The following is a 26993-nucleotide window of genomic DNA, read 5'->3' as shown; positions in this document are numbered from 1 at the left end:
ACAGAATGATGCAACATAGCCCTTGCCTTCAGGTATATAAGACAGGTTCACAAACAACTAGAGTGGTACACAGTACAGATACTAAGACAAGTGTGAATGGAAGCTATGAGAATCCAGGTGGTTCCTTATACATTGCTCTGCACTTGTCTGGCACCCACAACTGAAATGGTTACCTCAGTTTTTACAAATGAAGAGCTACATCCGAAGGTCGAACAAGTTTAGAGTTTTGCCTGATACCTCAGATCTTTTATATCCCTTCTGCTGGGTGGCTACACAAGGAAACAAGAGAAGGCTGCGACATGGTCACTGAGTCCTGTGATCATCAAGGCTCTTTCCTCTGACCAGACCATGACTCATGTTTGGAAGCAGCCTAATGCCCTAAATGCCCTTGCTCATTTTCATTTTATGAATGAGCACCCCCCCTTCCAACCCCCCCCCATGCTAGGGATTGAACCCAGGACTTCACAATGATGGACAAGCATGCTACCAAATGAATACACCTTCAGGCTCTCCTGATGAACCTTAATTCTAACCAGATGGCAAGGACTGGGAAGAGAGTTTGTCAAATTTATTGTATTCTTTTCTATCTTCTCTAAGTCAAATGCCACTAGCTACTTTGTTGGTGGAAAGTTGCCATCACTGTATATTTTATGGTATTGTGTTATGTTGTCAAACAGCCCTGTCCCTAAGACGAGGATAGGAAGAAAGGCCGGTGAATCTTTTCCAAGTGACTAACCTGGGGATCAGGTTTCTTAAGGTCATGACAACCAGCACCTGGGCTGTCTGATGGATTTTTCTCTGCGAGAGTAATGTAAGTCTGAGAAAGCAGAAAGAACTTTTAGAAAGGCCTGTCAAAACAAAACGGAAATGAAACGTAAAAAGGAGGAATCTCTTCAGCTGTTAACGCCAAGAACTCAGTGGAGCCAAGTCACTTGCCCAAAGTTGCATAGGGCCGCCTGGATGCTATCCCGGGGGCTCTGGGTTTTGTGCTCCGCAGCAGCGGTCAGGCGGTCGCGGCGAGCACACTAATAGTGACGGCGCTAATGACGGAGCCGCTGACCGGCGAGAGGTGGCAGATTCTCGCGTCGGCTCTCACAGATCGGCTGCGCGGCTTGGCGCTGCCGGACAGTCTACAGGATCGGCACCCTGGGGCTCAGGCTCTGTAGTTCTCGGTCCTCGGCCTCCCACAGGTGTGGGCGAAAGCCTGCCGTCTCGGCCGGGGACCAGCAGGCGGCGGTCTGCAGTAAGGGGGTCTCGGGCGACCAGCCCCAGCAACCCAGCCCTCCCGAGGCTCCGGGGTGGCGTGGCTGGGAGGACAGCGGAGAAGGCCAGGGACAGCCGCTTCTGAAGGATTGTTTGAACCTCGTTCACCCTCAATCGGAACACCTGCACCATGGGCGTCCACATGACGCAGGTGCCGTCAAGACACGCCCTGACACCGCACCCTGCGTCCCTGCTTCGGATCTTCGGAATCCGTGGCGTCCGCTCAAAACTAGAAACGAAAATGGGCCGCTGCTCCTAACCCAAACCCGACAGGTGAGGGAATCCGGCGCGGCAAGGGGAGGGATCAGACTTGGCTTCATTCCTGGGGGCCACCTACCCTGACGGGGTGGGGTCTTTAGACCGCCCCGCCCCATGGTGGGCGGGCCGAGCGCGCGCGTCCCGCCTCCTGCCTATAAGAGTGGTGCGGCACTGCAGCTCCGCAGATCTCACCGAGACCCGTGACCCTGACTCTACGTGAGACGCACAGCCCAGATTCATCATGGTGAGTGAGGCCCCACCAGCATCTGTCTGGTCCTGTAAATGCCCCGCTCCTTTGGGAAACTTCCTCTAGAGATGCTGGGGACCCTTCACTTAGCATTCCGAGTCTCCGGGAGATGCAAGAGTTTTGCACTTCCCCCCCACCCCTCCTGGTGACTTTGGCCTAGTGTGTTGTCCACCTTCAGAGTCTGGGGACCGGGGAGGATGCTTCTTCACTGGCAGAGAGGGGCCCTACTGTGCTGCCCTCCTGCCGTACCAAGCGTCTTGTGCCCCAACCCTCCTAAGGGGAGTCACGCGGTCCTGCACCCAGCCCTCTCCTCGGGCGGCGGAAGACCTGCTTGGCTGCCCCCGCCACCCATCTATCTATCCCCCCGAGTCCCTGGAACTGACCGAACACGTGCTTGGCGCCGGTTGGTAGAAGGGGTTACTTAGTACCGCACCCCGACTTCCTCTGTGTGCCTCCTTCCCACTTACACCCCCATACGTGACTCAGCACCCCCTTCTGAGCCAGGAGGGGTGGCGGGAATGGGGTTTGGCCTCGGGAGGCCAGCGGGCCCCTCCTACGGGAGCATGGGTGCTTGGAGGACGGGCAGAGACAGCTGGCGCTGATCGACAGCCCCGGCCGAGGCCAGGTTGGCAGGGGGAGGGGAAAGAGGTGCACGTAGGGGGTTGTATTTATAGCCCCGGAGCGGGGGCAGAAACCCAATCCGGGCTTTCGGCTGGGAAGTAACTGGAAAAACTCCAGCAGGAAAGCTAGACGTAGGGCCCAGGTACAGATGGCTCTCCCCTTGCCTGGTGCGAGAGGCAAGGCGGGTTTCCTCAAGAGCCTCCTAGCAGGTTCCGCTTCCTTTTCTGGGTACTTAGAAATTGCATACACCCCCACCCCCTGGCCATTTGGTTGTGGGAAGGGTGCTGCGGGGGGGTTAAATTATGGACTGCCTGGCCGGAGCCTCGGGCTGCCAGAGCGCCAGCATACCTGTATTGCCTGCACCTGCCGTCAGCGCTTACCCGCATTATTGCTGCTATTTCGGTGCAGGCTGAGGCGGAGGATGGAGGTGGTGAAGCCGTGCAGAGTGTGGGGGTGGAGGTGGGGAGAGGAGGCAGATGGGATTGATTCCCCAAGGCCAGATGGGATTTAAAGGTGGTGGGGGTTACCGCATCCTGATGGCCAGAATGGGTCAGCTGATACCAGATGGAAGGTTGAGACACCTCTTTGCCCACAGGAAAGAAGGGGAGAAGGTTGTCGGAAATTTCAGTTCATCTTCAATGCAAAGATTAAACAAGTAGGGTGCTGGCTATAAACTGTAAACATATTTTAGAAGCTGCATGGATTGGAAGCAGCTGGAAAGCCTGTGTGTCTCTCTGTCTCTGTCTTCTCTGTCTCTGTCTTCTCTGTCTCTGTCTCTCTCTGTCTCTCTCTCTCTGTCTCTCTCTCTCTGTCTCTCTCTCTCTGTCTCTCTCTCTCTGTCTCTCTCTCTCTGTCTCTCTCTCTCTGTCTCTCTCTGTCTCTGTCTGTCTCTGTCTCTCTCTGTCTCTGTCTCTCTGTCTCTCTCTGTCTCTGTCTCTCTGTCTCTCTCTGTCTCTCTGTCTCTCTCTCTCACACACACACATATACCCTGTTATAGTTACCACAGCTCTGCCTGTCATGTGTGCATGCCCTCTGTCCTCTCTGTGTCCTGTGGATGTAACAGGATTATACAGCTCTCACTTGATAAATTCTCTACTGAGAACTAGGCTAAGGGGTCGGTCTGCCCTACTGGATGGATGCCTCCAGTCTGGGGAGCCCTGTGTTGAGACTGGAGAGGCTTCCAGCTGCTTCTGACCTCTGTCAGCTCCAACCTTACTGTATTTTTACCAATTGAGTGATCCTAGCTAATAGGTGCCAGGCCAGGAGAGAACCTCCTGAAGGGGGGAGTTGTGGATGTGCTCTCATGCTGTGACCTTCTCTGTATCCCTCAGCGTGAATGCATTTCAGTTCATGTGGGGCAGGCAGGTGTCCAGATGGGCAATGCCTGCTGGGAGCTCTACTGTTTGGAACATGGGATTCAGCCTGATGGGCAGATGCCTAGTGATAAGACCATTGGTGGAGGAGATGACTCCTTCACCACCTTCTTCTGTGAAACTGGAGCTGGGAAACACGTGCCTCGGGCCGTCTTTGTGGATCTGGAACCTACCGTAATTGGTGAGTGGGGGTGGGGTGGGGGGTGGGGGAGTGGGGAGGGGATGGAGGTGAGGATGCACTCTTGAGGAAGGTCGAGAGTGTCTCTTCAAGTGTCTAGACTGGGTTTTTGTGATCTTGAAGCCCCTTGACTTCATTTGATGATGAAGATGGATGCTGGCCCCAGGCTGGCAGGATAAGCTAGTTCTATGTATCTGGCTTTAGTTGCCACTCTGAGGGTGGGGAGGAGGGTCTCTGCTGAGCATAGCCTTGTGGTTTTTGTCTCAGCAATGTGTGATGTATGGTCTTTCAGATGAGATCCGAAACGGCCCATACCGCCAGCTCTTCCACCCAGAGCAGCTTATCACTGGGAAAGAAGATGCAGCCAACAACTATGCTCGTGGCCATTATACTATTGGGAAAGAGATCATCGACCCCGTGCTGGACCGGATCCGCAAACTGGTGAGATTATAGCTTGGCAGGGAGGGAGCTTTGGACTCAATGTGCAGGAAGTTTTCAGATCCATTTCCAGGATCATCTCTGGCTGTTTTAGAATTCGGTGTTGTTTAGGGGGGCGTTCAGTCTTTGCCCTAACTTCTGAGATACTTTAGGTCTCACAAAACTAGAAGAAAATTCCTTGGGCCTCTCCCCTACCTATATTGCTCTTCTTCCTTGCCTTTCAGTCTGATCAGTGCACGGGACTTCAGGGCTTCCTAGTATTCCACAGTTTTGGAGGGGGCACTGGCTCTGGCTTCACTTCCCTGCTCATGGAGCGGCTTTCTGTTGACTATGGCAAGAAGTCCAAGCTGGAGTTCTCCATTTACCCAGCTCCACAAGTGTCCACAGCTGTAGTGGAGCCCTATAACTCCATCCTGACCACCCATACCACCTTGGAGCACTCAGACTGTGCCTTCATGGTAGACAACGAGGCTATCTATGACATCTGCCGCCGTAATCTGGATATCGAGCGTCCAACCTATACCAACCTCAACCGCCTCATCAGCCAAATCGTCTCCTCCATCACAGCTTCCTTGCGCTTTGATGGGGCCCTCAATGTGGACCTGACAGAGTTCCAGACCAACCTGGTGCCCTACCCTCGCATCCACTTCCCCCTGGCCACCTATGCCCCAGTCATCTCTGCAGAGAAGGCCTACCATGAGCAGCTGTCAGTGGCAGAGATCACCAACGCCTGCTTTGAGCCTGCCAACCAGATGGTGAAGTGTGACCCTCGGCATGGCAAGTACATGGCCTGCTGCCTGCTGTACCGTGGAGACGTGGTGCCCAAAGATGTCAATGCTGCCATCGCTGCCATCAAGACCAAGCGCAGCATCCAGTTTGTGGACTGGTGCCCCACAGGCTTCAAGGTTGGTATCAACTACCAGCCACCCACCGTGGTGCCTGGGGGGGACCTGGCCAAGGTGCAGCGTGCAGTGTGCATGCTGAGCAACACTACCGCCATTGCTGAGGCCTGGGCCCGCCTGGACCACAAGTTTGACTTGATGTATGCCAAGAGGGCTTTTGTACACTGGTATGTGGGTGAAGGCATGGAGGAGGGTGAGTTCTCTGAGGCTCGAGAGGATATGGCTGCCCTGGAAAAGGATTATGAGGAAGTAGGCATCGACTCCTACGAGGATGAGGATGAGGGAGAAGAATAGACAGATACTTGGAGCCTATTTTCATTGTGTTCATTGCAAAATCCTTTCGAAATAAAGTCTCCTTGCACGGTTTCTTGTCCCCTTTGTGACTGCTCGAGTCCCTTTCTGCCGTGGCTGCTACTTCCCCGCTGTTTGCCACTCTTGACCTGTTAGCCTTACACGGCTGAGGGTGGGCCCGTATTGAGCCCCAGAAAGTATGAACCTAAGGACTTTGATGTAAGGTCCTAAGGACACCCAGGACAGGAAAGAAACGAGGACCAAATCTTGGACCTTTCTGGGTAGCTACAAACTATTGCAAGATCCAAGCCTTCACTTTTCCAACCAGGAATTGGTGTCTGGTAGCTTGTGTGTCGGATGGCTGGGCTGCTCTTGCCCTTGCTGCTGCTGCTGCTCCTTCACTCAACAGCTTTAGAAGCAAGGCTTGGCCCAAGCGTGGCTGTACACTGAGGGTTTGGGAACGGGGGCTGGGCCGGTCCAAAGTTCCTGGGCACAGAGCCACCTCACCAACTTGGGGGATGGGCAGGAACAAGGGCAATCTCCTGGCGGTTTGTGCCATCACACCTTTAACAGCTTTGCATAGCTCGCTGTCTATCTTGCTTTCTGGGGCTGCTATTAAAAGTCAGGACGTCTCCCCTCTGTTTGTGCTTTCTTTTGGCCTCAGCCTCTGCCTGGACCCAAGGGAAAAATTACACTTTGCTAATAGGCACCCTAGGACTCAGGTTGACGTCAGCATGTAGGGGTGGGCATGGCTTGGGGAGGAAGCTTCAAACTCTCCAGGAGAGCCAACCCTGCCCTTGCCTCCCCTCCCTGGTGATTCAGGGACGCAGTGCCCTTCCCTGAGGAACTGGTTTAAAGCCCAGCTAAGGCAGGGTGCCTGTTTACTCAGCAAATGGGGCAGGAAGTGCCTGCTGGATACTGCCACAGGCCACTGGCCTCATCAATTATTAACTCTGTATGGGCTAGTCGGGGAGACTGGAAAAAATGGATGCCAACTCCACTCCCCTTGTCCTGCTGAGGAGGGGAGACCTGGTGTGCTTCCACCCGAGGTCACAGACTTGGCAAACCTGCCGGGCCGGGCTGTTGTTCTGACTAAGGTACCCACCTTCACAATGACAGAACACTAGTTGAGTGTGCTTTCAAGGGGACCCTGGTCTCACTTCTTGGCACAGGCAGAAACCAGCTCAAGCTGGAGACTCTGGTTTTGACTAAGGAAAGCTTAAAGACCTGTCTGCTGCCAAGCAGCCAAATCTCAAGTACATCTGCCTCTGACATCACACACCAGTCCCTCTTCCCAGGCTATTCCCTTGGAAATGGCAACCAGACAGTTCATTATTCTTTCCCTCCAGACATAGTGATCTAAAATACATAGAGTCTTTTCACTTTATTCTCCTTTTTATATATTCTCCTGCTCCCGGATTTGGAAATAGAACATGATGTGTGCCCAGCAGTCCAGCTTTGAGCTCTATTTTCTGTTATATTTCCCCCACCTCGCCTTAGGCTCCTTGCCCAGGTACTGGGATAAGAGAGCAGAATACAAGGACCCACCATTCTTGCCCCTAGCTGTTAAGAGCCATCCTGGGTTGAACGGAAGGAGTTCCAGTGAAAGCTGCTTCAAGGTCATCTTCCCAACATGCCCATTGCTTTGATCAGATCTGGGTGGTGTGCTGGCCTGAAATCGGTGGCTGCAATGCCTCCAACTGACTCAGGAGGACAGGAATGTGAGGGCGCTGCTGGGGGTCCACAGTCATCATAGAGGCCAAAAGCTGTCGCAAGGCTGAAGAATGCCTGTGGGAAGTGGAGGGCAGAGGACTGAAGGACGCCTAGACTGATGAGATTCCAACTTGACTGGCTCTAGGCAAGAGTCTATAACGCTTGGTGTCCCTCTTGCTGCTCACCTGGGGCTCTGTGGGATGTTGAGTTCATTCTGCACAGCAAGGGCCACACTGTCACCCTTCTGGAACACCATATCATAAGGGCCTTCCCCAAACATCATGGCATAAAGCACACAGCCTAGGGACTGAACATAATTTGGTTAGTTCCTGGAAGGGGAAAAATGGTATCCCACTTACTGCTATGATAAAAGGAGACCACGTAAGCTAAAAATATGCCAGCCTCACCCAGAGGAACTGTTAGCAGGAGGCCTCTTCAGGCCCTGCTTAGTTACTGCCTCCAGCAGTTGACCCAGATCAGCCACAGAGATGACACCACTTCCTGAGAACAGTAACAGTGATGGTTCCCAGGGAGGAAGTGGAGAGAGATGGAGACATAGTGTGGTTCTGGGGTTCCATGCAACAGCAACCAAAGGTCTCCTTCCCTCTATTCCATAGTAGCTACAGAGCCACACCCTTCTCCACCCAGGTTCCCACCCACATGCTCCTCACCCAGACATCAGTCCGCTCATCGATGACACAGTGGCTCTGCACAGAGAAAAGCTCAGGTGCCCGGTAGGAGATGGTGCACCGCTGGGCCGCCCAGTCCTGGAAAAGTGTCCCCAGAGCGCAAAAGTGGAGCACAAGCCGGATCATGTGACCAAACTGGTACATGCATCAGAATGAGATGGGGATGGGGAGGAGATGGCCAGAGGAACTTGGAGACTCTCTTACCTGTAGAGCCAGGGCCTGGCGGGAGCCCTCCACCTGGATACATGCTTGACTCATAGAACCCAAGTCCATTAAAACTGGCTGCCCCTCATCACCAAGCAAAATATTGGTGGGCTTCAGGTCCCTGGAGGGAAGTGACAATGACCCAAGGGCATCCTGGACCGGCAAGCTGGGATCCTAGGGAGCACCATGGGAAAAGAACAGGGACGCCCCAGTTCTCTTGGGACAGCTCTTCCCACTCGGTGCCAGTAAGCGCATAGGGCCCTCCCACTGACCTGTGTGCATAACCTTTGGCATGAATAGCCTCAAGGCCTCTGCAGATACCCAGCAACACTGGAAGGATTTGGTCTTCAGTCAGGAAGTTGCCTTGGTCCTTCAGCCTTTCTATCTCATTCCACAGTGTACCTCTCTACAACACAAATTGTCCTAGTTTGAGATACTTTTGAAGTCTCTACTACCCGGGACTCCCTTTTATTCTGTGTCAAAGTCTGTCAACCTTTTACCACATACACTGTTGCTGATCATCTGGGGCTTTGTGTGTCGAATTCATATGGGACCAAACGGTTCTCTAAGCCCCAAATTTAAATGGCCCAAACCAGGAACAAACATGTGTTCCCAGCACGTTTATGTTTGACTACCCACAGAGCCCTGGGCAGGGCTGTGCAATCTGTTACAATCCCCTCTGTAGGCAGCAGCCTTTCTGACCTTGAAAAAGGGTAGTAGCAGCCAGGCTTCATGCTTAGCACCTCGTTCTTTCAGACAGTAAGCCATGAGGCGAAGGATGTTGGGATGCTGGAAGAGGCGGTGCATGTCCGCCTCTCGCTGGGCCTCCTCCTGGTCCTGCTGCTCATGACACAGGATTCGCTTCAGGGCGTAGAAGTGTCCATCATGTAACCCCTCCACTAGGTCCACATAGCTGAACCCACTGTGGGCCAAAGGGGTCAGTGAAGGACCATGGTCATCTCCCACATGGCTTGGACCCAGAGGAATTCCCTTAGGGAGGGGTGCCTCTCACATGGAGTAGAAACCCTCCCAGGATGTGGCTCTCATACAGTTTCAAGATTTAGGGCTTGAGCTCCTCGTGAGCAGGGACACAGAAATTACCGAGGTTCTATGGTCTGAGCACAAGATGTTCAATTAATATCAAGGAGCAACCAACATTTGTCAAGTGCTTATGAGCCAGGCACTGGGTGACATGTTTTAATAAACATACTATCTCAGTTCTCACAAGCCCCTCAGTGAGACATTATAATCATCTCCATTAATCAGATGAAGAAGCCACAGTTGACTTAAGGTCACACAAGGTGGATCCAGGAGGCCAGGGTCCAGATTCCACTTTCTTGACCCATTCAGCTAAGTCGGGTGAGGAAGAATCTAAGGCTAACACTCTGGCGTTTCTATCATGTGCTGACCATTGTCCTTAAATGACCTGGGACTAGCTAAGTGACTTCCAAACACTCACCCCTCCCCCAGTTTATGGATGAAGAGGTAACGCTTATTGTCAATGATGACAGTTCCCCGGGAGCAGACACACAGCGCGTGGCCCATAATGTCTCAGTCATCCTCTTCAGGGATGGTCTATCTTCCAGGGAGAGCGGGCTCTTCCAGGCGATGGGCTGGGGCCCCCGCGGAGCATGCTGGAATGAAAACAGCAGGTGGAGGGTCAAGAACAATCCTGAGAGCCACTGAGGTACCAACACGGAGAGCTCAGGTCCAGCTCCGGGAACCCAGATTCACGTCTAAAGAAAACAGACCCCGGCGACTCCAGCGCTAAGACGGCTGAGTTCTGGCGCTTCAAAGCGTCAAGCCATGCTGCGTCTTACCAGGCCGCTTCCTTCCACCCCGGCACACCTTCCGCCAGGTCCCGCTCTCACGCCCGTCGGGCATGGGGTGGCTGGGCAGGAGGTGCGGGACTCGAGCCCACCTCTGGCTGAGCCCACCCTCCGCCGCCCGGGACCGAGCCCAGGGTCTGCAAAGTACAGGCTCCCCACTGACCTGGCTCGGGCCTGAGCAAAGGGCCAGGGACCGGAAGCCGCGGTGACATCATCAGTCCGCGTCGAAGTAACGGCCCGCCGTATCCTAGCAACAAGAGGCTGCCAGAGGATGTGGGGACCCGGAAGTGAGAGGCGGGGGCCCGGCTAGACCCGGAGGGTGGGATGGTTTCTGTATCTCCCTGAGGGTTCCCACTTGGCCTTCAGGAAGGGTCAAGACGCAGGGATTTGTACCAAAGGGGAGCAAAGCCGGGCTCTGCCCGAGGCCTCTAGGACCTCCGTCCCCCAATGTCGGAGGTAGGAGGCCTCATACCTCCCCCGCGCGCTGGAGTCCGAAAGTGGCCCACCACAGCCTAACTTGGAGGAGGATCCAGGGAGGGATGGGTGCTGGCCCTTAGATGCCCGGAGGTCTGATCCCAGAACACTTTCAGGCCTCTGGCCTGTGTTCCATTGCCTTAGCGAGGGTCGGAGTGCGCCTCTGAACCAGCGTGCCACAGTTTCTAAATCTGGTCCTAACAGTCTCCTAGCTGTGTCACCTCCAGGAAGTGATTTAGCCTCTCAGAACCTCACTTTCCCCAGCTGTAAGACAGTAGTAGTACCTAGGGCTAAGTAAGCGTTGTGAATTGTGAGGCCAAACTGACTAGTTCCAATCCCAGCCCTAGTGAACTGATTGTGCTTTGGACAGCCACTTCTTAATTCATTTTCCTTGTGTGTAAGATGAGAATGATAATTATTTCATGGGGTTTTTTCAAGATTAAATGAAATGTCTTTCGTACATTATCTGACACATAGCCTTCAATGTGTGTCGATAAACAGAAATAGTATTTTCTACCCTGATTCGTCACAGCTGTGAAGGCAGGCGAACTGGAAAATTGGATTTCCAAGCTTTGCACTATGTTTTTTCACATCTCTTGCCTAGACAGGCAGATATATTGGAAAGGGGTGCACCTCCAAAAAAAAAAAAAAAAAAAAAAAAAAGAATGGCCAAACAGACTCCTTGTAACTCAGTTTCCCCTTTCCATAGTTGTGATCACTATGAAGATTTTCTATGTTTTTCACTGTTTCTGAACCTATTTTAGCCCTTGGTTCTGTTGCCACTCATATAGATTTAACTTGATATGTGCCAAATACTTTGCTAGTCATGAAGATTCAAGACGCCCTTCTAGCCCTCAGAGAGTTCAGTGTAGAAGAGCAGGACACCTTATTAAAATGCAGATTCTGGCCGGGCAGTGGTGGCGCATGCCTTTAGTCCCAGCACTCAGGAGGCAGAGGCAGGTGGATCTCTGTGAGTTCGAGGCCAGCCTGGTCTACAGCGCGAGCTCCAGGAAAGGCACCAAAGCTACACAGAGAAACCCTGTCTCGAAAAACAAAACAAAACAAAATGCAGATTCTGATTCTATAGGTCGGGGGTAAGACCCGGGATTCTGCATTTCTAACAAGTTCCCAGATGATGCTGATGAAGCTGATCCGTGAACAGCACTTTGAGTAGCAAGATGTAGAGGATTTAACAAACTAGTGGATGGTGGGTGGCTGCAGGCAAAAGGCAAAGTCCGGGTTAACTGCCTGAAAACTTGAGGTGGTCCCCGCCCCTTTGCTTGCTGAGGTTCCCTCCCAGGAATCCGACACGTGACGGGTGGGACAGCCCTCACAGAGCAGAAGAACCCTGTAAGTGCCGTGGCTGTGAAGATGCCTCCTGACCTGCCTTCCCTGCCGCTGAAGCTTGTGATGCTGCTGTTGCTGCTGCTGCCCCTGCTGCTGGCCCAGGTAAGCTGAGAGGGTCGAACTGCCTGGCTGGGTGTGGGGAAAGGGAAACGGAACCGGCGGAGGAGAGATGGTCGACCACCGACAGGGTCAGTTCAATCTGTGAAGCCCTTGGCAGACACTGACCCTCGCGCCAGACCTCTGCTGAGCCAGGCTTCTCCCTTGCAGGTAGAAGCTCGCTCGTTCGTCGTGGATCGGCAACATGACAGATTCCTCCTAAACGGGGCCCCGTTCCGCTATATTTCTGGCAGCCTGCACTACTTTCGCGTCCCGCCGGTACTTTGGGCCGACCGGCTTCTCAAGATGCAAATGAGCGGCCTCAACGCTGTACAGTTGTAAGAAGTGCTCTGGAGAGCTTGGTGGAAGCGACGTTTACTCTTCCTTAGAACGGGGAACAGGAAAACTAGACAGGATTTGAAAAGGGTTGGAGCTCCAGGACTCCTCAGGCAAGGGTGGGAAAGGGTGGCCCAGAACCTCCTTCCAGCTGCTTCTCTCTCCGCAAGTCCTGAGTCCCCTAGTTACCTCTGAGACCTGTTAACATCTTCCTTTCTCAGTTACGTGCCCTGGAACTACCATGAGCCAGAGCCTGGGGTCTATAACTTTAACGGCAGCCGGGATCTCATTGCTTTTTTGAATGAGGCCGCTAGAGCGAACCTGTTGGTCATACTGAGACCAGGACCTTACATCTGTGCAGAGTGGGAGATGGTGAGTTAGTTGAAGAAGGGCAGGACGGAAGGCGAAGTTCTTGCGGGGTTTCAAATACTACTATCTGCCCATTTCCAGCACTTACACTCAACTCCCTCCCTTCTTACCTCCCCCACTGCACCCCAAAACAAAACTATCTGTAGCTCACAAGGTAGCTTATCCTGTAATCCCAGCACTTAGGAGGCTGAGACAGGAAGACTGCTGTTTGAGTTTGAGGCTAGCCTAGGCTTCAGTGAACCCCTCTCTCAAAACAAAACAAAAATCCTGTATGCTTATGTGTTGCCTTATGTTTTTCTCAAGGGAGGTCTCCCATCTTGGCTGCTTCGAAAACCTAATATTCATCTGAGATCCTCAGATCCAGGTGAGTTGAGACAAAAGATTTGAGTGCCTGAACAAGAGACCATCCTTCACTTGGAGGTCATACATTTATTCTTTCCTTCATGTCTAGCAGAGTGCTAGAAACTGGGAACTGAGAGACCTAGTCCCTGGGCAAAATAAAACTTTTACTCTTGTGTGGTGCATAGCAGGCATGTGATTTACACCTCCAATCCCATCGCTTACAAGATAGAGACAGGAGGATCAGGAGTTCAAGACCATCCTCTACAGGCTCAGTCTGTTCCTCCATTTCCCTTTCCTCTAAGTGCTAGACTATCCCAGGACGAAGTCCTTGGATATATCTCTTTTCTAATTTCATTCTTTAGGTAATCCCATCCATTTGTGTGATAGAATTAACCTGTGAAGTATCTAATGACTCCCAATATGCCCTTCTCTCCTAGGACCTTTCCCGTGACTTCTCTACACACACTAAACCTCTGTGTTGCTTCTCTAGATAGGCAAATAAAAGGTCAGGGATGGAGCTGAAACTAAGCTTCTGGAATGGGCTTTTCAAACCAGCTACTTATTTGTCCCTAGAATCTCCCCATCTCAGCCAGTGGCACTCCATCTTCCACCCCAGCACTCTACACACTGTGGTGTAACCCTTCACACCTCTCCTGCCTTCACACTCTTTCCTGTCACCCTGCATTCAGTCCATCACAAAAATCTTGTCAGGATGACTCTCAACAACATTGAATTTCATTATTTCCGGTCACTTCTGCTGCCACTGGCTGGCCCCAGCCTCCCCTCGCTGGCATCTTAATTGCATCCTCGTTGCTCTTCCTGGTTTATTCTCCTTCCCGTGTAGTCTGTTCTTAGTATCACAGCCAGTGAACTTCTGTGGAAATGGTGGAAACATACATCTCAAGTCATATCATAGTGCTACTTAACCTCCCTAACATGTGCTCCTGTCATTTAGAATATGGACCAGTCTCCTGGGCCCTAGGCCTGTCACCCTGGTACCTGCCCCGCTGCCTTGTTCACTTGCCCCAGCCACACTGCTCTCATCGCTATTCTCCACATGTACCAGCCTCAGGTCCCAAGGCCTTTGCATGTGGTGTTCGCTCAGCACCTCTGCAGCAATCACCTTCTAAATTGTGAGCATCCTGTACTGAACTATCATAGGCCTCCTTTCCTGCCTTGTAGTTTCTCATGTGTTCGTCTGCCTCCACTCCTAGAAAGAGAATCCATAAGCCAGAGACTTTTTTTTCTGTTTTCTTCCCTTCTATATACCCAGAACAGTGCTTGAAGCATAGTCAGCACCCATAAATATTTGTTCAATGAATAAATGTGGTTTCATATGCGCTTGGATGGACCGCCTTTATGTAAAACATAAAAAGAAAAATAATTAGGGGCTGGAGAGATGGCTCAGCAGTTAAGAGCATTGGCAGCACTTCCAGAGGTCCTGAGTTCAATTCCCAGAAACCACATGGTGGCTGACAGCCATTTATAATGGGTTCCCATGCCCTCTTCTGGCATGCACGTGTACATGCAAATACAGTACCATATACAAAAAGAAAGAAAAATAATTAAATGAATTTTAAAGAATGGGCTGGGCATGGCAGCACATGTCTTTAATCCAGCACATGTCTTTAATCCCAGCACTTAAGTGGCAGAGGCAGGCAGGTCTCTGTGAGCTCAAGGCCAGCCTGGTCCTCAGAGGAAGTTCGAGGCCAGTTAGGGCTACTTTGTGAGACCTTTTTTCAAACAAAAAAAGAATTAAAAAATAGTCCTTATGAGGTGGGTCAACAGATAAAGGTACTTGTCACTTCCAACCCTGCCAGCCTGAGTTTGAGTCCCTTGGACTCGTGTGGTGAAGGGAGAGAACCAACTCCTGCAAGTTGTCCTTTGACCTCAACAAGCATGCTGTGACTTGAGTGCGCGCGCGCACACACACACACACACACACACACACACACACACACACAATGAACGTTGATAAAAACTTCTTTTAAGTCAGGCGGTGGTGGTACCAATGCTCAGGAGGCAGAAGCAGGCAGATCTCTGTGAGTTCCAGGCCATTCTGATTTATATAGTGAATTTCAAGACAGTCCGTGCTACATAGGAAGACCCTGTTTAAAAAAATTAAGGAAGGCATAAGTAAAGATGTCTGTCACCAAGCCTGATGACCAGAGTTTGACACTTTGGACCCAAGTGGTGGAAGGAGAAAACTGACTCCTGAAGGTTGACTTTCACTCATATGTCACCACAGCACATACATTTATTCACACACACACACTCATGTCAGTGTTACTCTCAACAACATTGAGTTTAACTAACTACTTCTGGTTACCCCTACCACTATCTGCTAGTCCAAACCACCCCTCAGCTGTCATAATAGCATATATATATATATATATATATATATATACACATATATATGTATATATACACACACACATATACAAATAAATAAATAAATGCAATTTTGAAATCCGAGCATAAAGAATGGAGGCATAAATTAACATCAACTAGAGAAAGGGGGATGGGAGAAAAAGTGTCAGGAAGAAGAAATAACATGCATGATGGCATTGAGGGGGAATCATAAAAGTAATAAATAAGGGCCGGGCGGTGGTGGCTCACGCCTTTAATCCCAGCACTCGGGAGGCAGAGCCAGGCGGATCTCTGGGAGTTGAGGCCAGCCTGGGCTACCAAGTGAGTTCCAGGACAGGCGCAAAACTACACAGAGAGACCCTGTCTCGAAAAAACAAACAAAACAAAACAAAACAAAACAAAAAAGTAATAAATAAGAGTTGAGAATTTAAGGCATGAATTCACATGGACTGTTCATTAAATAAGAGTCCATCCAAGTCAAACACTACTTTTCTGTGAAATTTCACAGTACTCTTAGGTGTAAGTTGACTACATAATAGCTCCATGTTATGTGGTTAGCCTTTTTTTCTTACATGGAGTCTTAGGAAACAGTTTAGTTTCCTGCACTCCTAGAGTTTCCTCTGAGAGTCACTGCTGCTGAGACTGGAGAGGGGGCTCGGCACATCAGAGCACTGACTTCTGGAGCAGCCAGGTTTGATTTCCAGCACCCATGTGGTGGCTCATAACCATCTGTAACTCCAGTTCCAGAGGATCCGATGCCCTCTTCTGGCCTCCTCTGCAGTTACCAAGGCACATGGTACAAAGACATAACATGCAGGCAACAAATTCAAACATATAAAAAAAGAAATAAAAATAATAAAATTCAGAAAGAGTCACTGCTCTCTAGATTTAGTTGGGAGCCAGGGAAAGGAGGCTACAGCCTAGAGTGTGGCACTGAGGAGACTGTCCAGAATGCTGGGGAGGGGGGCTGTGAAGGCAGTGACCCCTAATGAGCAGAGCACACTGCTCCTTCCTTTAGACTTCCTTGCTGCTGTGGACTCCTGGTTCCAGGTCTTGCTGCCCAAGATATATCCATTTCTCTACCACAATGGGGGCAACATCATTAGCATTCAGGTATGAATGGGAAGTGGGCTGGGCAAGAGAAGTAGGTCCAGGTGTCCTTGACCTCCCTTGCCTCACAGCGGGACCCTCTTTACTTTTCCCTGGTAGGTGGAGAATGAGTACGGTAGCTACAAGGCCTGTGACTTCAAGTACATGAGACACTTGGCTGGCCTCTTCCGGGCATTGCTAGGAGACGAGATCTTGCTCTTCACCACAGATGGGCCTCAAGGACTCAGATGTGGTTCCCTCCCAGGACTCTATACCACTATAGATTTTGGCCCAGGTCTCCTAAACAAGGCTTGGGAGTGGAGTCTGGGCACCTCCTCTGTGATATGTGTTCTTTACCCTTGTTTCTTTTTGCAGCTGACAACATGACCAAACTCTTTGCCCTGCTTCGGAGTTATGAACCCCACGGGCCACTGGTGAGGGGCTATCGGGAAGGGGAATAAAAATTAATAATCTGGCTGGAATGGGAGCAGCTTTCTTCCCTCCTCACCATGACTTCTTTCACTTCTCTCTCTAGGTGAACTCTGAGTACTATACAGGCTGGCTGGATTACTGGGGCCAGAATCACTCCACCCGGTCCAGTATCTCTATAGCCCAAGGACTAGAAAAAATGCTCGAGTTGGGAGCCAGTGTGAACATGTAACTGAGGACACACTTATGTTCCTGGGGGTTGGAGTTTAAAGTTAAGGTTCCATAGGTCAGATTTTACCCTTTCTCCCACCCACCCCCACTTTAGGTACATGTTCCATGGAGGGACTAACTTTGGATACTGGAATGGTGAGTGCTGCCCCTGTGGTGGGAGCAGGGAGGTAATAAGGAATTAAAATCTTGGACTGCACAGATTAGGATGTCTAGAAGCTGTGTATGGCTACCACTGTCCCCCCTAATCGCAAGATTTTCTGCACAAAGCTCTTTGCCTAGTGCTTATCACTTAAGACGATGTTGAATTAATTAAATTACTTTAACCCAGGTGCTGACGAGAAGGGACACTTTCTTCCAATTACTACCAGCTACGACTATGATGCACCCATATCTGAAGCAGGGGATCCCACACCTAAGCTTTTTGCACTTCGAAATGTCATCAGCAAGGTGCCCTTTTATTAATTGGGGAGAAGGGAGAGTTTCCATATTGTTAAAGAACCCTACAAACTAGTGGTGCTTGTCTGGGTAACAGAGCCCTCTTAGCGTTTCATGAAGTATTTCCCACTCACATAGGACCATCTGGGGAGCTATACACATGTGAAAAATTATAGGGTCTTCATGGCTTCCTGCAGCCCATCCCTGGGTTCCAGGTCAAGAACCTTCTTTTAGGGCCTTGGATTATTTTGCTTTTCCTATGACTACTGAGAGAATTTGGGCTCAGTTCCAGGAAATTCCCTTGGGACCTTTACCTCCCCCCAGCCCCAAGATGAAGCTTGGACCTCTGACTTTGAGCCTGGTAAGTTTCTTCTCCTCTTTCCTGATCTTATACCAATGTTTTCTGAATCATTCACCCTGAGCAGCCCTCGATTCAGACACTTAGCAGTTTGGTTGCTCTTTGTCCTCACAGGATGGGAATTTGCTGTCTTTCCTAGACTTTCTCTGCCCCCACGGCCCCATCCGTTCAGTTTTGCCATTGACCTTTGAGGCTGTCAAGCAGGTAAGGCATAAACTCACATCTGACGGGAGTGGCAGACTCCTTCAACAGCTACAGCCAAAAGTTCCTCTAGTCACTAATGTTCCCACAGTGCCCGTCCTTATCACCAGCTCATCTTAAGTAGCCCATTCTTCTGTATCTAGGATCACGGCTTTATGCTGTACCGGACCTATCTGACTCACACTATTTTTAAACCAACACTATTCTGGGTGCCAAATAATGGAATTCATGACCGTGCCTATGTGATGGTGGATGGGGTAAGAACCTAATTCCCAACCAATTTATAATCTCAGTTTCTTTCCTTACCCCCAAACCCTATAGCTTTACAGTTTCCCCATCTCTGACCCTTTCCCACCTGTTTGCCCACATGGATAGAGGTTCAGGTTATACGCTGGGATGAGGGAGAACGTGGTTAAGGATAGTTTTTTAACCAGGGATGTGGTGGGGCATACCTGCCTGCATTCCCAGCACTCAGTAGGCTGCAGCAGGGGAGTCACAGCATGGGCTATACAGGGCGTTTTGGCAGTCTGGACTACATAGAGACCCTGTCTCGAGAAAGCAGAGCACCAGAAGAATGGTAGATAACCAACAAGATGATCCCATTCTCTTCCAAATCAAGTCTTCTAATGTGATTCACTGTGTAGGGGCCAAGAACTGAGTACTGGGTGTTTGCTTTACTAGAACCTGTCTCTTATCCATAGGAACTGATGGGTGTTCTGGAACGGAATTTGAAAAATGAACTATATTTGACTGGGAAAGTAGGGGCCAAGCTGGATATTTTGCTAGAGAACATGGGGAGGCTCAGTTTTGGGTCTAACCACAGTGACTTCAAGGTAAGCTGGTTTTGCCTATTCTTCCCCAGGACTGACCACCTCTCTTGGAGAACAGGGCCTAGTGGAAGAACTCCGTCCCTAGGCTTAGGCAGAGGAATAGTGCTTGAATACATGGACATGGCCAGTTACATTCCAGGGCTTGATTAGGGATAGTGTGGGCCCTTGTGTGGATGCAGTGAATGGCTTCTCATTTGCTTCCCCACAGGGCCTGTTAGAACCACCGCTTTTGGGACAGACAATCCTCACCGAGTGGATGATGTTCCCTCTCAAAGTCGATAAGCTTGTCAGGTGGTGGTTCCCCCTGCAGCTGATGAAGAGAGCTCAGCCACCGCCTGCCTCAGGCCCTGCCTTCTACTCCACCACATTTACAGTGTTAGGCAGACTTGGGGACACGTTTCTCTATCTGCCCGGATGGACGAAGGTATTGCTAACGGTGGTAGCTGAAGTGTGGGGGGCACATGACAAGAAAAACAAACTGGGAATAGAAATTACTCATCGGATTAGAGCCTGAAAGGGGGCAGTTCTAGCCCGTGGAGAGCTGACCCTTTGTTTTTCCACTCCATCCCCACCCCCAGGGCCAAGTATGGATCAATGGGTTTAACTTGGGCCGGTACTGGACAAACCGGGGTCCACAACAGACCCTATATGTGCCAAGACTTCTGCTGTTTGGTAGATCCATCAACAAAATCACACTGCTGGAGCTAGAAAACGTGCCTCAGGAGCCCCAAATCCAATTTCTGGATACACATATCCTCAATAGCACTCTGCACTGGGGATATGCCTATTTTCTCCCAGAAACACAAGGTTCATATGAACCAATGGAGTTAAGTGGGCACTGAAAGAAAGAAGACCCTTGAATCTGGGCACAGGGCAGGAGCCTTTGGTGCTGGCCACAGTGACCATAAAGAATCAAAGGCTACAATCCCTCTGAATGTAAGTACAGATACAGTTTTCTTGCCAAACTTTATTGTGATTAAAATTCCAAAGACAGTACTGGCTCCACACACCTCTGTGGCCCTGTCTTTGCCCTTGTTCCTGAGTGTCCTTCACCCCCATCTTCCACATAATCTCGAGCTTCATGAGGAGGAAGAGAAACTCTAGGTCTGAATGTGTCCTCTCAGGGCCTAGAGTTGGCCCCAGGTGGTATAAGAAATCAGGAAGAAGGCCTCCCTGCCTGACTTCGATGGTCTCGGAGGCAACGTGTGGAGCAGAAAGAGAAGTCGAGGTAGTGAAAGGGAGTGAGGCCTTGGAGGGACATGCCACAACTCCAACAGCGTCTAAAAAAAGGGAGAAAAATGACTGCACAGATACCCCATCTCAGCTTTGCCCAGCCCTTAAAGATCCCAGAGAACCTCAAATCCCCTCTGCGAGCCTTCTCAACACCACGAAGGCACTCATTCCCCGTCCCCCAAGTGCCCCCTACGACACAGGAGCCCACCCTTTCATTCCCTGGCCCCCGTACCCAGCATTGACAACCACAGAATCAGGAACTGGAGGGCTAGGGGCTCCCAACTGGGCAGCGAGTCGGCGTTCCGCAGCCAGAGCTCTCTGGAAACCAGAATCGATGTTAAAGAAGAGTCCGTAGGGGTGAGGAGCACACGCAGGAGATGACAGCTCACTCCGGAGAGGGAAGGGTATGGCCTCACCTTCTCTCGGTCACTGAGGGCAGCAAATCGCCGCTGCTCTTCCTGCTCCTGCTCTTCCTGCTCCCTCTGCTTCTGCTGCCGCTGCTCCCGCTGCCGGCGGGCCGCCTTCTGCTCCTTCTTCCTTGCAGCCTGGCGGGCCTCCATTTCTTGAGTCAGTGGCCCTGGCACCTGGAGGATTTCCCAAAGATACTGTAAAACTGTAAGGACCCAGTGAGGATCCGATGCCCTCCCACTCTGTCGCTCCTTTTCCAGCTCACCCGAGCCTTGTTGTAATCATAGGCATCAAGATTCTTCTCCATGAACCTTCGGAATTCATTCCGTGTGGATTTGTCAGCTGCTACGGTATAAGGTGGCCGAGCCCTAGAGTCCCTAAGGACAAAAACCCAAAACCGAGTTCAGCTTGCCTCCTGCTTTTCCTGACATCACCCAAGGGAACAGTACCAAGTGCCAACAGGAGCTCCCACCACATTATGCTCTTAATCCTAAACCGGCTCAGGATGGAGATATACTTACTGCACAGTGGGGTCAGCACCTGCCTCCAACAGAAGACGAACTACTAAGCCTCTTCCAGCTGCGGCTGCTGCATGCAGGAGAGTAAAGCCACCAGAGCCCAAAGGGGCATTGAGTAGGGACCTAACTCCAGGGTCGACAGGCCCAGTAGCTAGCTGGAGCTTTAGCACCTCAACTTCCCCAGCTCGGCAAGCAGACAGAAGCATGTCCCAGAGCTCTGGCTGATCAGGGCCTTTGGCTGTAACCACTTGGTCTGCCTGTGAGAGGGGCTCATCTTGAGACTGCTGAAGAAGAGTCACGTGTGTCCCACACTGCTGGTCTTGACTTCTCTCCTTCTTCTTTTTCCTCCTCCTCCGCTTGGGCAACACCTCAAATTCACGAAGATCCAGGGTCCCCAGTGTCAGTTCTACTAGCTCCAACTCTACTTGGGAGCCATCTTCTTCCTGAGACTCTGAACCTGGGGAAAACATGATGTTAGATCTATCTACAGAACAGGGAGAGGGTGGAAGGATGTGGGCGTCCTCAGATGGGTTTACATTTATAAAAAGATACTCAGATCATCCTGAAATGAAGTGGTTTTGTTCTGTCCCTGGACTCTCCCGGTGAACAGCATTAGGACAGTACAAAGTAGAAGAAAGCACCATCGTGGTGGTGCACGACTTAGTCCTAGCACTCGGGAGGCAGAGGCAGGCGGATCTCTGTGAGTTCGAGGCCAGCCTGGTCTACAGAGTGAGATCCAGGACAGGCACCAAAACTATACAGAGAAACCCTGTCACGAAAAACCAAAAAAGAAAAAGAAAAGAAAAGAAAAAACAATAGAGGAAAGCAACCCTTAGCCCAAAGCACAGCATCTAATCACCCAAACAACACATTCCCTCCATGCTAAGTACCAGGAATCAATCTGTGAGCAGTAATAAGATTTGGCAAGGTCACTAAACATGTCTTAGTGCATGCCTATATATAATCCCAGCATTTGGAAACTGGAGGCAGAAGGACAGTGAGTCCAAGATCAGCCTGGGCTACATAGAGAGCTCCAGGCCAGCCTGGGCTAGACAACAAAGACCCTGCCTCAATAAGGAAGCAGCTTGGTGTGGTGGCTCAGGAGTGTAATCTAGCATTTGGGAGGCTGAGGCAGAAAGATCACCATGATTTCAAGGCCAGTGTGGACGACACAGTGAGTTCTAGACCAGTCTGGGCTAAAGTGAGACTGTCTCAAAACATACCTTAATTTCATGAACAGATGCTGGCAGGGATGAGTGGATGGGTGTGGGTAAGGCTGAAGGGCTCACCTATCAACTGGTAGGTGGGTCAGTTATGAGAACTGGTCACTGCATTTCCAAAGCAGACATGTAGATGTATTTGAAAATTGCCAGATGGTGCTCAAACCTTGTTTGAGTGATTCTTCATCCTGCCCAAGTGCCTTATTTCCATCACTGGGGACCTTTGTTTTTTCTTTATCAGTAGCCTTTTTCCTCTCCTCTCTCACTGGCTTCCAGTGTTTCTCAGGTGAATAAAATCTGACCAGTTCTCGAGGGTCTTCATCTGCCACGAAACAAAAAAGTCTTTCTCAAACTTAAGTGTGGAGAAGCCAGCCCAGGTCAACTGGGCTGCAGTCCACAGGCTAGAAAACCCCACGGTATATATAGGTCTGCGTATGAGGTCCCACGGCCTAGAATAGCTCACCATACACCTGCAAAGTTGTCAGCTTATGAAGCACACGCTGAAGCTCTCCAAAAGTGGGTCTTCGGGTGGTGAGGGGGATATCCCAAAGTCGGGAATCATCCTTTTGCAAGGGTGCCCCCTGGCCTCCAAAGAACAAGGACCGGCCAGAGCGTGGGGCACGTAGCAGTATTATTTCTGCCTCCCCCAGTGCTTTAGCCCAGGTTGGCCCTGCTAGCAGGTCACGAACATCCTAAAGAGAGTAACTCCACTTAGCATGTTTCACTTACTTTTTTTTAAAATCTCCAAACAAAACAATGACCCTCTGATCATATGTAGGGAGTGGCAGCTAGAAAGAGAGAAAGAATGAGAGAATATTCCTGGAGATCCCTACTCTATTGTCTACCCAGAAAACCACAAAGACTGAGAGATCAAAGGACCATCACAGGGTCTGTGAGGCCTAACTCACCTTATACAGCATGGCTTCATTGTAACGCCTCAAGTTGGCCCCAGCAGAACGTGACGGCCTACCCTGGGCATCCTGAAGCCCCTGGGCTGTGCCCCTCTTGGCCCGCACGGTGTAACGGTGAAAGGTTTTGTGTGTCACCACTTCTCTTCTGTAGATGGCACACACTCAGTACTCGAGACCAACTGGTGCTCCCAGGTTAACGGGGTCCATCCTTAAGCCCCATGCAGCACCCTCTCACCCTTGAAAAATGGCACCAGCAAAATGCCCAGCCGCAGCCATGAGCACCACGTAGTGCCTGAGACCTCCACTTTGCAGGCTCTGTAGCAGCAACTCCGCTTTTTCTGGGGGAATCTATATGACGGATGCAACAGAAACATTCCACATGATGCATGCATTGAGAACAAGAAACCATGTGTTACACTTGCATTATCTCATTAATTACAACCACCCTCGCCTCATTTCCATTCCACAAGGAAGGATATTCGAGGCTCAGAGAGGTAGAGATAGAAGATGGAAGTGATAGACTCAAAATTTAGACTTATCCCTTTACAGTCGACCCTTTCAAGATTCTGGCCAGTTTCAATTCAAGCTTATGCTGTCAGGTATGATAGCCTAACCCAAAAGGAAGGGAGGAAATGAGACATGCATTGTCTAAAGAAAATCCAGGCTGAGTATATATATAAAAGCTGGGATTGATCACACAACCTGTACTGTTACTTGCCTGGTGAGGGCCTAGGACACAGCGATAGGCATAAAGAAACTGGCCTTGGGCATTTTTGAAAAGGACCCGATGTGGGTAGAATCCTCGGGGTCGGTTAGGTTTTTCAAACTCAGCCCTCCCCTCATCCAGCGTCAGCAAGTCCTCCTCACTAGAGGAATCTGAGTCTTCTGATCCCGAGATGCTGGAAAGATCTCCTGTGACAAATATGGGACATGCAAGTTTGACACGCCACCTTTGACCTTTCTTCAAACCCCACTGTGTCTTTTCCACCCTCCCCCTGCTCCCATACAGGCTTCCCCATACCAAGCATTAACCTGTGGAGCTCTGCTTTTCAAAGTCCGAAGCTGACAAGAGAGGCTTGTTCTTGAGACGTTGTTTTAGGTTAAAGCGATGCCAATCAAGTTTATAATGCTCTCTCTGGTGTGAAAGAAAAGGGAGGCAGAGTGGGACTACATTCTACCTTGGCCTTATCCAGGAAGCAAAGCCAGTCACAGAACTCTAGGAATCAGGCAGCGGCAAGTGCATTAGACAAAGTATGGATCTTTATTAATTTAAGTACCTCATCCCACCCACCGTGACACTTCTGCTGCTAATAGCTAGCCCTATACCCTGCCCTTTTACCTGTTCCTGGTGGTTCTGGAAGATCTGGTCACAGGCTGAACAAAATAATTTCTCTGAAATATCCAGAGAACATGGGGATACTTTTCTTCCTGACAGTGTGCTCTCTCCTGAACAGAAGAAAAGGGTAATTGAAAGTAGGAAGTCTACAGAGAACTTACAGTACCTAGAACTATATCAAATACCTATTAAAAGGATAATATAGAAGAAAAAGATGGCATGACCTTGCCTTCCAAGAATTTACAATCTGGCAATCATGAAATAAATGATACGGTAACTGTTCTGTACAATAAATATACTTTTGAAAAGATACATGTAAAATTAACAAATATTACAATCTAATTATCCAAATGGATTGTCTTCGAGTATGAGGCCAGCCTGGTCTACAAAGTGAGTTCCAGGACAGGCTCCAAAACTACACAGAGAAACCCTTTCTTGAAAAACAAAACAAAAAACCAACCAAACCAAAAAAAAAAAATCCTTTTCTTTTTGGTGTTGGGGCTTTAAGGCCTCACACACCCTAAGCATATTCTGTTCCACTGAGTTGCACCCCACTCCCTTTTTCTCCCCAGTCTATTAAGTGCTACCTAACACACCTGAAGAACCCTAGAGCAAGGAAGGGTAAATGATCAAAACTCAGTCATTTTTCATCAATCAGGAAAACGCTTCCTGAATCAATGTTTTCCACAATCTTAGATACACAGTAAAAGTTAACTCTGGAAGAACACCTGTCTCTCTACCTCAAACTTCACTGAAGCCGGACATGGCAGTGCACTCAGGAGGCAGAGGCAGAAAGATCTCAATGAGTTAGGGGTCAGCCTGTTCTACATAGTGAGCTCCAGGCCATCCAAGGCTATGTAGTAAGACCCTGTCTGAAAACCAAACCAAAAGCAAAACAAATAAACGACAAGAACAAAAAAACTACATTGACATGGGCAACGGGCAACCCCTTACACCCCTTGCCCCCAATAGTGAACTTGTGGATGGACACAGTGGTCTCTCTGAGGATGAGCAGGCACGCACCCAGGAAAACAAGTCCAGGGAGAATCAGTCTTGCACCACATCTTAACACCTAAGCAAAACCTTACTTCAAGGTGTCTTAAAAGTAACTGGACTTCAGCTCCCTCCCTAGTAGGCCCTAAAATACTACTTCCGCAGTACTGGGGGGTAGAACCCAGGTCTACTATTGAGCTACATTCTCTAGCACTTAAAACATTTTTTTTTCTTCTGTGTTGTTCCCCCACACACAAGGTCTCACTATGGTGCAGGTTGTTCTTGAACCCCTACTTCTCCTTCTTGCCTCAATTTCCTAAGTGCTGGGATTACAGGTGTGTGCCACGACTCCCAGATTAAAATTACTTTTAACTATATAAAACCAGTTCCTGGATGCCAATTTATATCTTACAGTTCCAGTTACAGCGGACAGACAACTTAAGAAAAGTGCAAGAAAACACAGCCAAAGACTAACGTATAAAATCAGTAAATTAGTCTGTATTTAACACAAGGGACTAGATCTGACTAGAGTCCACTTCAATTAGAAATAGACCTAGGAACCGTGTTTTTAAAAGCAGTGGTATTAACGTGATGAGTAATAAAAACCAGAGACTTATTTGGCGACAATTCATGGGCCAGCGCTGTAAACCACCCAAGGTTGAAAGATACTGGGGGGTGGGGGTGGGGGGGAGAATATGTCCAACAGAAAGAATCAGTTTGGAGTCCTAAGCTGGGAAATGACAGTGTGAAAGTCTTCCGTGTTAACAGAGTCCACGGAACCCTGTGACGTTCCTCATAGGTCCACCCCAAAGCATCCCGGATACCTGGACAGGGAGCATGCGACGCCCCGGCCAGAGCCTCCGCGGGTGCTTGGCTCACCAGGCTCAGGCCCCGAACGAGTGGAGCTTCCGCGCTGAGGTCCAACAGGGAGACCGAGGCAGGAGCCAGGGCTGCACCTGGAGCCGGCGACATGGCTGAAGCAGAGTAACTCAGAAGCAGCTCCTGGAGCAGAAACGGAGGGGAGAAACAACCCTCCAGGACGAGATTCTACTGCCGAGTCTCCAGGTACATACGTGAGGGTCTTACAGAAATGAAATGAGGAGCACCCAGACCCAAATCGTGTCCAGCAGTTACCAGTCGGAGGCTAGTAACCTGATCGACTAGCGCCGACACCGACTGAACCTCGTCCCTCGTCCCCGTCCTTAGAAGCCGCCACTAATGACCCGAGAGGCGAGCGGCACGCACGTCTACCGTTCGAAAGCTGGATTTCTGCAACACCACAATCTGGAGGCTACGGAGCGGCGAAAGGGACACACCGCGGCGCCGGTAGCCCAGCCCTGCACCACGTAGAGCTCACTATTGGTCCTCGGCTCTACAAGACCCGCCTCCAACCTTTCGCCCTGCCCCCTGGGCCAAGAATTGGCCACCATGTCTCCACCCACTTTGTTCATTGGCCAGACT

At 50.3% G+C, this 26993-nt stretch overlaps 4 protein-coding genes across 13 annotated transcripts; 2 read left to right on the top strand and 2 right to left on the bottom strand.

Moving 5' to 3' along the window:
• The first annotated feature begins 1630 nt into the window (after window positions 1–1630).
• Window positions 1631–5646, top strand: Tuba4a (tubulin alpha 4a). The gene is made up of 4 exons (XM_052749926.1): window positions 1631–1765; window positions 3721–3943; window positions 4233–4381; window positions 4603–5646. The coding sequence occupies exons 1-4, from the start codon at window positions 1763–1765 to the stop codon at window positions 5572–5574; spliced, it is 1347 nt and encodes a 448-aa protein (XP_052605886.1). The 5' UTR covers window positions 1631–1762; the 3' UTR covers window positions 5575–5646.
• Window positions 5647–6940: 1294 nt separating this feature from the next.
• Window positions 6941–10256, bottom strand: Stk16 (serine/threonine kinase 16). 2 transcript variants are annotated; one of them, XM_052749932.1, is made up of 8 exons: window positions 10170–10256; window positions 9637–9811; window positions 8880–9099; window positions 8450–8583; window positions 8178–8298; window positions 7956–8051; window positions 7470–7591; window positions 6941–7359 (listed from the first exon to the last, which is right to left on the bottom strand). In XM_052749932.1, the coding sequence occupies exons 2-8, from the start codon at window positions 9720–9722 to the stop codon at window positions 7221–7223; spliced, it is 918 nt and encodes a 305-aa protein (XP_052605892.1). In that variant the 5' UTR covers window positions 9723–9811; window positions 10170–10256; the 3' UTR covers window positions 6941–7220. The 2 variants fall into 2 exon arrangements, with proteins under 2 accessions (XP_052605892.1, XP_052605891.1); XM_052749931.1 differs by lacking the exon at window positions 10170–10256 and adding an exon at window positions 9998–10163.
• A 78-nt stretch (window positions 10257–10334) lies between these two features.
• Window positions 10335–19755, top strand: Glb1l (galactosidase beta 1 like). 3 transcript variants are annotated; one of them, XM_052749924.1, is made up of 17 exons: window positions 10335–10462; window positions 11808–11929; window positions 12095–12261; window positions 12481–12631; window positions 12932–12992; window positions 16359–16453; window positions 16550–16724; window positions 16805–16863; window positions 16965–17086; window positions 17184–17224; window positions 17418–17536; window positions 17811–17885; window positions 17997–18086; window positions 18227–18340; window positions 18785–18916; window positions 19122–19337; window positions 19492–19755. In XM_052749924.1, exons 2-17 carry the CDS (start codon window positions 11852–11854, stop codon window positions 19753–19755), a joined length of 1959 nt encoding a protein of 652 aa, XP_052605884.1. In that variant the 5' UTR covers window positions 10335–10462; window positions 11808–11851. The 3 variants fall into 3 exon arrangements, with proteins under 3 accessions (XP_052605884.1, XP_052605882.1, XP_052605883.1); XM_052749922.1 differs by having other exon boundaries at window positions 10336–10462; window positions 11781–11929; XM_052749923.1 differs by having other exon boundaries at window positions 10336–10462; window positions 11769–11929.
• Window positions 19756–19825: 70 nt separating this feature from the next.
• Ankzf1 (ankyrin repeat and zinc finger peptidyl tRNA hydrolase 1) lies at window positions 19826–26858 on the bottom strand. Of its 7 annotated transcripts, none has more exons than XM_052749916.1 (13): window positions 26645–26858; window positions 26357–26534; window positions 24543–24649; window positions 24236–24338; window positions 23922–24115; window positions 23439–23551; window positions 23201–23348; window positions 22756–22984; window positions 22459–22614; window positions 21076–21529; window positions 20820–20931; window positions 20379–20730; window positions 19826–20193 (listed from the first exon to the last, which is right to left on the bottom strand). In XM_052749916.1, the coding sequence occupies exons 2-13, from the start codon at window positions 26502–26504 to the stop codon at window positions 19826–19828; spliced, it is 2484 nt and encodes an 827-aa protein (XP_052605876.1). In that variant the 5' UTR covers window positions 26505–26534; window positions 26645–26858. The 7 variants fall into 7 exon arrangements, with proteins under 7 accessions (XP_052605876.1, XP_052605875.1, XP_052605880.1 ...); XM_052749917.1 differs by having other exon boundaries at window positions 19849–20193; window positions 20379–20464; window positions 20563–20730; window positions 26357–26855; XM_052749915.1 differs by having other exon boundaries at window positions 26357–26858.
• Between the last annotated feature and the right edge of the window lie 135 nt (window positions 26859–26993).

Source organism: Peromyscus californicus, unplaced genomic scaffold, assembly GCF_007827085.1.
Source record: "Peromyscus californicus insignis strain IS unplaced genomic scaffold, ASM782708v3 Scaffold_21__1_contigs__length_65335640, whole genome shotgun sequence".
Lineage (NCBI taxonomy): Eukaryota > Metazoa > Chordata > Mammalia > Rodentia > Cricetidae > Peromyscus > Peromyscus californicus.
The sequence above is the reverse complement of the archived record's forward strand: the minus strand, read 5'-3'. Positions and strand labels throughout refer to the sequence as shown.